The sequence below is a fragment of the Grus americana genome, unplaced genomic scaffold, assembly GCF_028858705.1.
Source record: "Grus americana isolate bGruAme1 unplaced genomic scaffold, bGruAme1.mat H_82, whole genome shotgun sequence".
In the NCBI taxonomy this organism is placed as follows: Eukaryota; Metazoa; Chordata; class Aves; order Gruiformes; family Gruidae; genus Grus; species Grus americana.
In genome coordinates, this window is record NW_026561407.1 from 19,191 (window position 1) to 30,484 (window position 11,294).

The following is an 11,294-nucleotide window of genomic DNA, read 5'->3' on the forward strand; positions in this document are numbered from 1 at the left end:
AACGCCCTCCAATGTCTTACAAATGATCCTCCAGTTACTAGAGCTCAGAGCAACACAACCATTCTGCAGCACTGCATGGTCTACAATCCACTAGAGTCCCAAGATTCTCTTCTGCAGTATTTTTACCTAACGGTCCTCATCTGACATGTGATATTCCTTCCTATGTGGCATACCACATAATTTTTCTTCTAGAACTTTATCGTGTTGAGTTCAGCCTGGGTCCGCAGCGTATCGGGGTCACGTGAAATCTCAGCCTCGCACTCTGTGGTTGGAATCACTGCAAATGTTAGAAAAGTGCCCTCCGGTCCATCACCCAAGTTATTACAGAAAACACTGACCAAACTGTTCCCAGATAATTCCCTGGGAGGCCCTACTTGATGTGTCCTTCCTCTTTGACAGCAATTATCAACAAAGGCTTTTAAAATACAGGCTTTCATTAACAAGATTATTACAGACTATTATACAAAAGCCAAAACTCTTTATGTATGGCACTGTGGTCAGTAAAACCAGTTAGCTCCCTTCCGCCGATGAAGGCTGAGCGCCATGCTAAGAAACCTTTACAAAGTCAAATAAAAATCACGTGCGATATCAGGGAAAAAGAAACCCAAGTTGCCCACAGCCACAGCCGCTGACAGCCCTCTACACAACTGCTGTTTAACAACTACGGCTGAAGAATATCAGCATGACTATTTCTGTATGCCCACACAATTCTGAAGCACAGTCCAATTTAGTTTAGAAAAAAAAAAAAAAGAGGTATTTTGCTAAAATTACCGTAGTATAGGTTTTTCATTTGTATTACCATAGCAACAAAAGACCTCACTTGAAATGAGCTCCCCCCTGCTCTGGGTGAAGTGCACAGTGCTCATAATGAGAGGCAGCCCCTGTCCCACCGAGCCAGCGGTGCCTATCCCCGTCCTGCATCGAGGTGCAGGAGTCCATCTGCAGGGAATTCCCTCTGAGACCAGTCCCTAGGCAGGTAAGAAAAATCAGAGGCCGAAAGTATCATCATCTCTGTACCCACAGGGGGAGAACAGCGCAGGGGCCGGGAGTGGTTTGCACTGAGTCTGTGCCAGAGCGTAAGCTGCTGGTTTCTCCTTAACCCTGGCACCAAGATTTAATTCACTGCTTTAAGACAGAGATTAAATCCAACCAGAGTAGCTTCCACCCAGAGGTCAAGCAAATTTCATTAAAAAGCAGAGATACGGAATGCTCTCCGATAGGGAATGCTCTGACGATACCGCCAGCGCGTTAGCTGTCACCGCGCTCTGCAAGGCTGCCACAGGCACCGAGCACAGTTTTGGCTCTGCTGGGGTCACTGCTACGGACCGGGGGCAGAGAGATGCGATGTCAGACACTTCTGACGCCACTTCGCTAACCCACACGTACACAAAAACACGAAATACCAGGGCACGGGAAAAGCACCAGAAGTTTTTCGGCGGCGGCGGCGCCCCGGGATGCCACCTGCGGGCAGCCGGCCGCTCCCAGCCCTCCCGGGGCCGGCGGCGGGGCAGAGGCGGCACCGCGGGCGCGGACCGAGGCCCCCGGGGCGGGACAGGGGCTGAGGCGGAGCCCGGCCCGGCCCGGCGCCATCCCGGCAGCCGCCCGGCTATTCGCGCTCGGGAGAGGCGGCCGGCGCGGAGCGGAGCGCAGGGAGCTCCTCCTCCCCCCGTCCCCGGCGGCAGGTCAGCCCCGGGCCCGCGGGCGTTTCGCGAGGAGCGCTCCGCGCTGAGGGCCGCCGGCCAGGTTCCGCTGCCGGGCGCGCAGACGCGCGGGGCGGGGGCCGCGGGCTTTCCGCGGGGCGCGGAGCGGCCCCCGCCGCCTCTCCGCCGGCCGCACCATGCGGAGGGTCGGGGCCCCGCCGCCCGCTCCGCACCCCCCCCCCCCGCACCCCCCCCGCTCCGCGGCCGCCCCCGCCCCGCGCAGCAGCGGCGCAGCGCTGTGAGCACGGCCCGGTGCCGCCGCCCACCCCACGCCGCGGGGCTCCCGGCGGCCGCGCTCGCTGCCCGGCGCCGCGGGCAACTCGCAGGCAAGTTTCCGGGGAACTTTTCTTCCAGGAGCGGCTGGGGGCCGCGGGGTCCGGGGAGCCGGCGGCGGCGGGAGGCTGAGCCCGGCCCGGGCCGCCCGAGAGGGGCTTCCCCCGCGGTGCCGCCGTCCCCCCCGTCGTCCGTCCCCCCCCACCCTCGGGGCCGTGCGCGGCGGGCAGGGGCGGGGGTCGTGCGAGGCCGTGCACGGGCTGCAGCAACAGGTTTTCTCCCGCAGCAGGGATGGACGAGAGGGACGGTCCCCCCGTGCCGTCACTGCTTCCCCAGACCGGGCTGCCTTCGCTGCCGGCGGCGGGCGGCGGGCGGCGGGAGAAGGGCACCGCGCGGCTGATTCCCGGCGCTCTCCGGTCCTGCCGCGGAGGTGGCTGACGGCTGTCCAGGCGATCCAGCGGGCTCGGTTTGTGATGCTCGGTCTTCCCCTTCCCGGCTCTCCCTCTCCCCGAGTCCGGTGTCTGCGCGGTGCAGTGTGCGGGCTTGTCTTTCCCGTTTCTTCTTCTTTGCCTAATCTGAAGGTCCTTTATAGTTTTAATTTAAAAATAATTAAGAGATGTCTTTTCTGTTGATCTATTTACTGACTTCTGTTTGTTGGCAACTAACACGTCGAGTTAACTATTCTTGATATGCGATGTATTTCTGGCAGATTTTTTTTCATTGGAAAAGATTTGGGGGGGGGAACGACACACGCACACATAAAATAACTCTTCTGTGGCACTTCATTTCAGTGGCAAAGTATGTATTTATATAAATAAATGACAAATCCTGTACTTCTTAAAAAGATGCTTAGGAGATTGTTTTGAATGTGGCTTACTAAAATTTGTTGACATAAGTATATTTCACAGCAGGATAATAACTGTACTTATTAGTTCTAACGTATTTCAGAACATTCTCCTGGAGATATAAGTTATCTGCAAAGTCATTTCACTTCTGATTATTATCGGCAGAATAAGGCTCAGCTTGATAAAACCAAACCCTGAGTAAGATATTTGTCATAATTCAGTTTGTAGGTTGTCATAAGATGCCAAAAAGCCTAACGCTGTCCAGGTCAAGGAGAGCGATATACAGATAGGAGCATATTTTTGGGGGTTATGTGTTTTTCAGGATGCTTTGTTTCATATTATACATTGACCTTTATAAGTTTTACTTTGATTTGGTTGGAAGTTTACTTTGCAAGCAAGAGTTGAAGTTCGAGATCAGCTCTTACTACGTAAAGAGCTGCATGAGTATAGCTCAAAGTATTTCAGGAGGGTACCCTGGCAGTGTTGATTCAGTACGGAAACCAGGTGTCAGAAGACAGCTGAATTTAACACTGCTTGAAAATGCTGCTTATTTTAACTAAGGAAAGAAGAAAGGACGAAGGATCACTTAAACTGTAAAGCAGTTTCGTATGGAATCCTTTCAAAAAAATCACTCTATTCATATTCACCCTGCACTGAAATCTGAAACTTTTTTTTTTAAAAACCTAAATCGACAAATGGTAAAAAGCAAGAGAGACAAGTTCCAGGCAGTGGAATTGATACAAGAGTCTAGGGGGGAGTTATGCATCCTCCTTGCACGCTTGTTATCATCCAGGCACAACTTTGAAGTGTCTGCATCACAGAGCAGTATTAGGACTCCTTGCAGGAGCTCTGATTACATCAGAGATGCACTGCAGAATTCAAAATACTGCAGAGGACACTGGGGGGGGGGGAACGACACTGGCAGCGGAATTTTAGAATGTTACTCATGATTTCTATTTCTTTCCCTCAGAAGGGCATCTTTAATAATTCTTTCCCCATTGTCTAGGAGTCTGGCACCCTTCCTGAATTTCGGCTGAAAGTGAGGGCAGTACAGATTCCTAATTCGATTTCTTCACCAGACACAATGGATAAGAATATCATCTTGTGCAGGACAGATTTTTGAAAAGATGTTATATCTTGCTCCACACGCACACCACGCTGTGTAGAGTCACCGAGAGCCCTTGCTGTGGGCCAGTTATTCTGTATTACTGTACTTTCTAGAAGCCAGAACAATGATCAGGATTGTATAATGCAGTAAGAGGCAGTTCTTGCCCCAGTAAGCTAACAGACAAAATGGGAAACGATGCCCAGAGAGAAGTGATTTGCCCGAGATGGGAACACATTATCAGCAGAGGAGCTGAAAAGATGAACTGGGCTTCACTACCTCCCAGGCACTCAAAGGGCAGAATAACTATCGCAGACAAGGAGGGATTTTACCATTGGGCCTTACTTAACCAGAGCAGCTTTATTTGAGGATTTTACTGTTACAGCATATCCTTAAAGTTCATCTTGTTTAATTGTTGGGAAAATTGTTGCTATAGGCTAATGTGTTTGTCTGACCTTATATTCCAGGGTGTTGTCTTTAATCCTTAACACATTTCTTTCAGCCGTTCCAAATGTCATCAGTCTGCAACATGTGAATAAAACAGTTTGCTTGGGTTTTAAGCTCAATAGCAAAAGAGACCTTCCATTAATTAGATCTCTCCCATCTTAAAGCGGCATTGACCACCATTCTGTAGAAGCACCTTCCAAAGGAAAACAAGAAACGTACAGAGAAACGTATGGGTTTATTTTTCTCCTTCCTCCACTCCTTCAGGGCATCTTTGGTATTGTCCTTCCTCCTGTCCTTCCCCCTTAGATATGAAGCTATGTGTATCTGAGGCAAAGAACATGTAAATAACGCGTGTATGGCAACAAATACTATAGCTGCCTGCGTGGGATCTGTGGGCTTGCCAGTTCTGGTTATGGAAAAAGGAGGAGCCACCTTTTATAACTGCAGTCATTCAGTGTTACCCAGGGATTAATTTGTCCAATTTATTGTCTTGCACAGGTCGAGAAGCTGGAAGCGAAGAAAGAAATTCTTTTTTCTTTGCTCTGTGGTTTCATAGTTGATGCCTCAGGGTTACAGCGTGTGTCTGACACACGCAGAACATTTACATTTCCCTCTCCCCGTTCCTTCCCATTGTGTCATTGTGTGGATGCGGTGGGAGATCAAACCAGTGACAGAGATGAGCTGCCTCCTCATTTTTCCTGGCTGAGATTCAGAGGATAAGTTGTTGCTAACCAACATCATCTGGTATTACAGAAGGGAAAATGGTTAACAGCCCCCATTTATCCATCGTCTTATATCAGTCATAATCTTCGTTCTCTTTGGGCCAGCCCTGCCTCAGACGTAGTTGAGGCAGAGGGGAAAACGTTTGTTTCTAAGTAAAACAACAGCTGCTCTAAGAAAAGGAGTCCGACATAAACATACATCAGGTAGCCCTGTTTTTCCACGTCAAACCTATAGCTTGAACTCCCCGCGGCATTACTTCTACTGATGGTATCTTGGGAATGCTTTAACAGAACGCCGGCTGTGAGGTCATTAGGAGCGCTCATGCGATGGGACTGTACGTCAGGGTAATTGCAAGTTCAGCCGTTCCGTACGCCCTCTGTTCAGCGTGCTCTGGCTGGCACGACCTGCGCCAGCTATCACTCAGATCCCTTCATTTATCTGAGCCCTGCAGCTTTTCCAGTGGGCAATGGCAGAGTGCCATCATCTGTCATGAAGCTCCACTGATAATCCCGGTATTGGCTAGAGTTCCCTAGAATGTGACTTTTTAATACAATTATGTTTTGTGTTAATGTTCTTTCCCAAAAAAAAAAAAAAAAAAAAGACTTTCAGGTCAGCAGGCCTTCGCTCAGTCTTTCTTGAAGCAAGAGACAAACCGAAATCGATTGGAAGTTTATTTGAGCGCAGCCCTGCGGGATTTTGTCATTGTTTGCACCCACCGCTACTTCCAGAGGAGTTCAGAATTGCCCATCCCCTGCCGTGGGGATTTCCAGAATTGTAACTCTGGAGCAAAGACAGAGCGACTCAGCAATACGAGCAAGTATGTAGTGATTGGGCACGGAAAGCTAAACACAGTTAAGATTTTGGCATGGAGAGTAGGTAACTTGCCAAATAGCTGTTCTCAAGTCACTAGCAATAGTAATAGAGATCCCGCTTTGTGACAGAAGCACGATGACGAGGCTTACCTCTTTGCTTACCTCGGGCCAGAAAATAGTACCCCAGCTCTTGGAAGATCTGAATCACACCTTGTCCGTTCTTGTATATTCCCGCAGGCTTGCTTTATCCACGTGCCCTAGAGGTAAGTAAATTAATGCTTTCCTTTTGTGCTAAGGAGGATTACAGGCGAGGAATCGGGAAGCACCGCTCCCTCCAAAGCTCCCCTGTTGGTAAGAGTATGTCAGGAGCTGCTCCGTTCAGAGTCATCCCTCTGGGAAGTCGAGGAGCAGGACCGAGGCAGTGTTTTACTGAAAGCAGCATCGTAAGTCCCCTTGCAGCAAGGAAAGCCTGTTGCTCTCGTGCTGCAGTGCAGCTGCGTTTTGAGTACTTCGCTGTTGCGTATTCGTGGGGTTTTCTTCTACGGTAGGTACGTAACGCTATGGATGTGCTTTACAAACCCCGGCTTCTGAAAAGGAGAGTTCTGCGCTTGAGGAAGTCGCCCTGGCAGGGGTGCGTGTCCCTGAGCACAGCCAGGAGGAGAACCGGGCTGTGCTGCTGCTGAAGCCAGTCAGGCGCAATATTTATTACTTTCCTGGGAACTCGAGGCTAGAAAGTCAGAATACTTGTGCATGAGTAGTATCTATTTATCGCACAGTCTACTTAATGCATAAATACTCGTATCAAGTGAAACTCGGCAGCTCCACACGTTACGCTGTGGCTGCCTGCACGGAGGGAGGACGTAGCAGCAGTGCGGTACGGCTCTCCTGCCTGTGAGCAGACTTCCAGTCTGACGCTTCAAATGCACTGAGTTAGGGAGGCAAGAAGTTTAACATTTCCAGAACCTGCGTTTTATGCCCATTTGAACTCCGTGGTCACTTCATTCCGCAGACTTTACACTGGTGGTGTGTGAGCAGAATTCGAACGTGATTTTCAAAGTCGTCATAAGAATTCTTTGGTTTCCTGTAATCGGAGGTGAAGGCAGTCACCGCGGCTGCTGTTCAGTCCATTGTAAGGACCGAGACCTGTTACTGCATAGAGGGTGTCAGTTCGAACTGAAATAATATTCCAGTATTTGTGTTGAAATAATGAATTTCTTTGCAATCTTTTGTAAATGAGGCCGTAAAAATGGAGTTGCTGTGTCATTAAATGTATATAAACTCTATACAAACATTTTATGTGATTGTCAATTAAGTGCATTTTTTTCCCCAAAATTGTTTCCATATGGCCTTTCAGAAATTAGTCTTCCACTAACTGTCTTTTAGAGGTTAACTGAATTACAACGTAATTGACTTCTCATTCTTTCTATATACTTCATGGGTACTAAAATACTTAAAATTTTTATGTGTAATAGTTAAATAAAAATGTACAATTTCCTTTTCTACAAAACACACTTGAATTCTGTGTTCTTAGGAGATGCTGTTGTAATTGTTACACTTCCATTCTGAACCAGGAATATCCTGCCACATGCAGGAATTACTCCTGGTTTCCCTCTACATCCACTGGTTGCTGAGACCTCTGGATCTGAGACGGGAGAAGTCCCCAGTGTGACACGTACGCGGAGCAGAGCTCCTGGACAAGGCAGCAGCCCTTGGTAGAGTCAGTTCTACCCAGCTGGACAAACCCAGCCTCCCCAGAAAGGTCTTCTGACCGTACTCAGCCTCTGCTGTTTTCTTTCCAATGTTTTTATCAGCCATAAATGTTTTTGAGCTCCAATCACTACATCTGTTCCAAACGTGAAAACAACCTCTCGTTCACTCACCCCAGATATCTGTTTTTTGTTCCAGAAGACACTTGCAGAAGTAGCGAAGTGATGTGAAGTTGTCTTCCAAGATGACTCTTCTACCTGGGGAAAATTCCGACTATGACTACAGTGCCCTGAGCTGTGCTTCAGATACTTCCTTCAACCACACGTTCTTTCCAGAAACAGAAACCCTCAAGGGAGTCTTTTACCAAAGAGCCAAGCTAATTCACCCTCAAGAGGACCTCCTGAAAGGCTTTCACCCTGATGATCGGAAGCATCATATTATTATAAACGTAGGGGGCATTAAGTATTTGCTCCCATGGACCACTCTTGATGAATTCCCATTGACACGTTTGGGACAACTGAAATTCTGTAATAATTTTGATGACATTCTAAACATCTGTGATGATTACGATGTGACATGTAATGAATTCTTTTTTGACCGCAACCCAGGGGCGTTCAGGACAATCCTGACCTTTTTGCGGGTTGGAAAACTTCGACTCCTGCGTGAGATGTGTGCGCTGTCTTTCCAAGAGGAGCTGCTCTACTGGGGAATTGAGGAAGACAACTTGGACTGGTGCTGTAAAAGGAGATATCTGCAAAAAATGGAGGAGTTTACAGAAATAAATGAACGAGAGGATGACCTCATAGAAAATGAAACAACAGGTGAAACAGTAGAGGAGACAAAAATTGGCTTGTGCATGAAAAAGTTGCAAGACATGGTGGAAAGGCCCCAGTCTGGCCTCCCTGGAAAGGTGTTTGCTTGTTTGTCTGTTTTATTTGTAACTATTACAGCAGTGAACTTATCCATCAGCACCATGCCTGACCTGCGGGAGGAGGAGGAGAAGGTAAGTCAGCTTTTCAGGGTGGAAAATGGTATGTGCGGGAAGAGCAGAACAAGTGCAAGGTCTGATGGTGCTGGTTTCACTGGGGATTTTGCAGCTGTCTTTAGAGGGGGGGAATAACACAAAGAGTATTTGAAATCTTACATGACTCTGTTCAATGACTCGTAAGAGAATTAATCATATCAAGTTTTATGTCCAAAGAAAATTCTGTTAGTGTGCAACTGTATATTACCTTGTTAAGCTTTGTGTTTGCTATTTAGAAAGCCTGAAATTACCGAGCAGTATCTTCTGTGGAATAAGTGGTTCCTTTCTAAGTTTTGCATTTAACTTGTTCCAATTATTCGATGTGTTTCCCCATAGCAACGGCTTCAATTCCTTTAATATTTTGGCTTTTAAAAAAACAACACAGAAACCTCTCTTCCTGTCACCGTACCAACTAAAATAGTTATTATCCAGTGCCGATTACAAACTCCTCCTCTTTCCTGCAGGGCGAGTGTTCCCAGATGTGCTACAATATTTTCATTGTGGAGTCCGTCTGCGTGGCATGGTTTTCCCTGGAGTTCCTGCTAAGATTCATCCAGGCAAAGAGCAAGTTTGCGTTTCTGCGGAGACCATTAACCCTGATAGACATTATAGCCATCCTGCCGTACTACATCACTTTGCTAGTGGACACCACTTCGGTGGGCTACAAAAAGCCCAGCTCTGGCAGCATCTACCTGGACAAAGTAGGTCTGGTCCTCCGTATTCTCCGTGCCTTGAGGATTCTGTACGTCATGCGGCTGGCCAGGCACTCCCTGGGGCTGCAGACGCTGGGGCTGACCGCCCGCAGGTGCACCCGGGAGTTCGGTCTCCTGCTGCTCTTCCTCTGCGTGGCCATCGCACTGTTTGCACCGCTCCTGTACGTCATCGAGAACGAGATGGCGGACTCGCAGGAGTTCACCAGCATCCCCGCGTGCTACTGGTGGGCTGTCATCACCATGACCACGGTAGGCTACGGGGATATGGTTCCCCGGAGCATTCCCGGCCAGGTGGTGGCACTGAGCAGCATACTGAGTGGCATCCTCCTCATGGCGTTTCCAGTCACCTCCATCTTCCACACGTTTTCACGCTCCTACCTTGAGCTAAAGCAAGAACAGGAAAGAATAATGTACAGGAGAGCACAGTTCCTGTTGAAAACAAAGTCTCAGATAAGCAGTGCGTCGCAAGGGAGCGATATTTTATTCCCCAGTATCTCCTCTGAGACTAGGGACAATGAATGAAATTTAAGTTACTATTTCTCCTGATGTCAAGTAACGGTTTGTTGTATCAGATTCCATCTTTTAATTTGCTTTGGAAGCGTTTTACAAAGGTAACCCTCGTATTAAAATGAAGAAAAGGAGCTATTAACCGGGAGCTGATGTGGTTTAAGAAGTCTATTATTATGCTGTTTCTCCCCCCCACCCAATATAACGTCTAGGACGGATCTTTCACTGAGATCATACAGTGGGATTTTAGGAATGAAAAGTTCTCTGACAAAAAAAAAAGAACAGCGTATAGTTATGTACTTGACAGGCTGTTGTGCCATTTGTAATACACATTTTTCCAACCGAATCACAATGCATACAATCATTAAACAGGCTGCCATTTTTCTTGTTCTTCTTGTATATAAATAATGTAAATACAACACAATTAATGGCTAAATTCTCTCCCAGTAAAACGCCTTAGAGCGTAATGGAAATAACCACAGATGTTTGTCCCGTTGTGCTCCTTAAAAAAAAAATTAAGATTTGTCATTCACAACAGCAACGGTGTATTTCTTTGTAAGTCAGCCCTAAACACACCAGGGAAGAAGAATCGCGCTGTTTGTATCGTAACCTTGCTAAAGATGTAAATACTTGTAGCTCACCAGCTTCAGCGTTTCACTGACGTTCCAGCGTGGATCCCATGTCACTGAACGCGGTATTCCCAGGAGCAAAGTCTTTCAGTTTTGTAGCATTTAATATTATTATCAAGAGGCGACTAGCTGCAAATCAAATGCAATATGCATGATGAGATGCCAGTCATTCCCTGCCATCTGTTTCCATGTTTTTCCTCTACCTCGGCTATGAACAGAATTCGGAGAGGCCTGTTTCCAGGGGACACCCTACCATTACTTGGCAGATCGATGCTGCGGGTACCCATTCACATGCAGCACTTGGCTCTTTAAAAGGAGCAGAAAATATACGGTCGTGGGAAGCTGCCAATGATGAAAAAAAGAAAATATCATTTGAGTCATGGAGTGGGGGGGGGGTACCGACAGCTTTATACTTCGCTGTCCTCAGTCATGAGGGACTTAAAACTTAATTAGCTGTACCTTTGCCATCATTACAGACCTCAGAGCAACAGCGAAAATCTTAAATAGGGTATGAAAAAGCAATTAAGGTCCCAAAACACAACCGTGTATTCTTCATCCACACGTGCGTCTTGGTCTAGGTTCCTCTGCTAAGTCGGTGGGAGCGCACGGTCAGTGGGACGCTGGGGTTTGGCACAGTTCCTGCGGAGATTAACGACAGACCTCCCGTTTGTTCTAGAGGGAGTGAGTCTGGCATGCGTAACAGCGCAGGAGAAAAAGTCCAGAACTTTAAAAAAAAGAATTAAGTCCACTTGTTTGATTTCATGTGTGCTCAGAGGTAAAGAAAAGCTAATCTTAAAGAGTTTCGCCTT

General features: G+C 47.7%; 1 protein-coding gene across 9 annotated transcripts; it reads left to right on the forward strand.

The window, feature by feature from the left end:
• The first annotated feature begins 902 nt into the window (after nucleotides 1–902).
• Nucleotides 903–11,003, forward strand: LOC129200379 (potassium voltage-gated channel subfamily G member 1-like). Of its 9 annotated transcripts, none has more exons than XM_054811726.1 (4): nucleotides 1,401–1,682; nucleotides 2,260–2,554; nucleotides 7,811–8,615; nucleotides 9,101–11,003. In XM_054811726.1, the coding sequence occupies exons 3-4, from the start codon at nucleotides 7,857–7,859 to the stop codon at nucleotides 9,869–9,871; spliced, it is 1,530 nt and encodes a 509-aa protein (XP_054667701.1). In that variant the 5' UTR covers nucleotides 1,401–1,682; nucleotides 2,260–2,554; nucleotides 7,811–7,856; the 3' UTR covers nucleotides 9,872–11,003. The 9 variants fall into 9 exon arrangements, with proteins under 9 accessions (XP_054667706.1, XP_054667701.1, XP_054667704.1 ...); XM_054811729.1 differs by having other exon boundaries at nucleotides 7,814–8,615; XM_054811728.1 differs by having other exon boundaries at nucleotides 2,260–2,439; nucleotides 7,814–8,615.
• The last annotated feature ends 291 nt before the right edge of the window (nucleotides 11,004–11,294 follow it).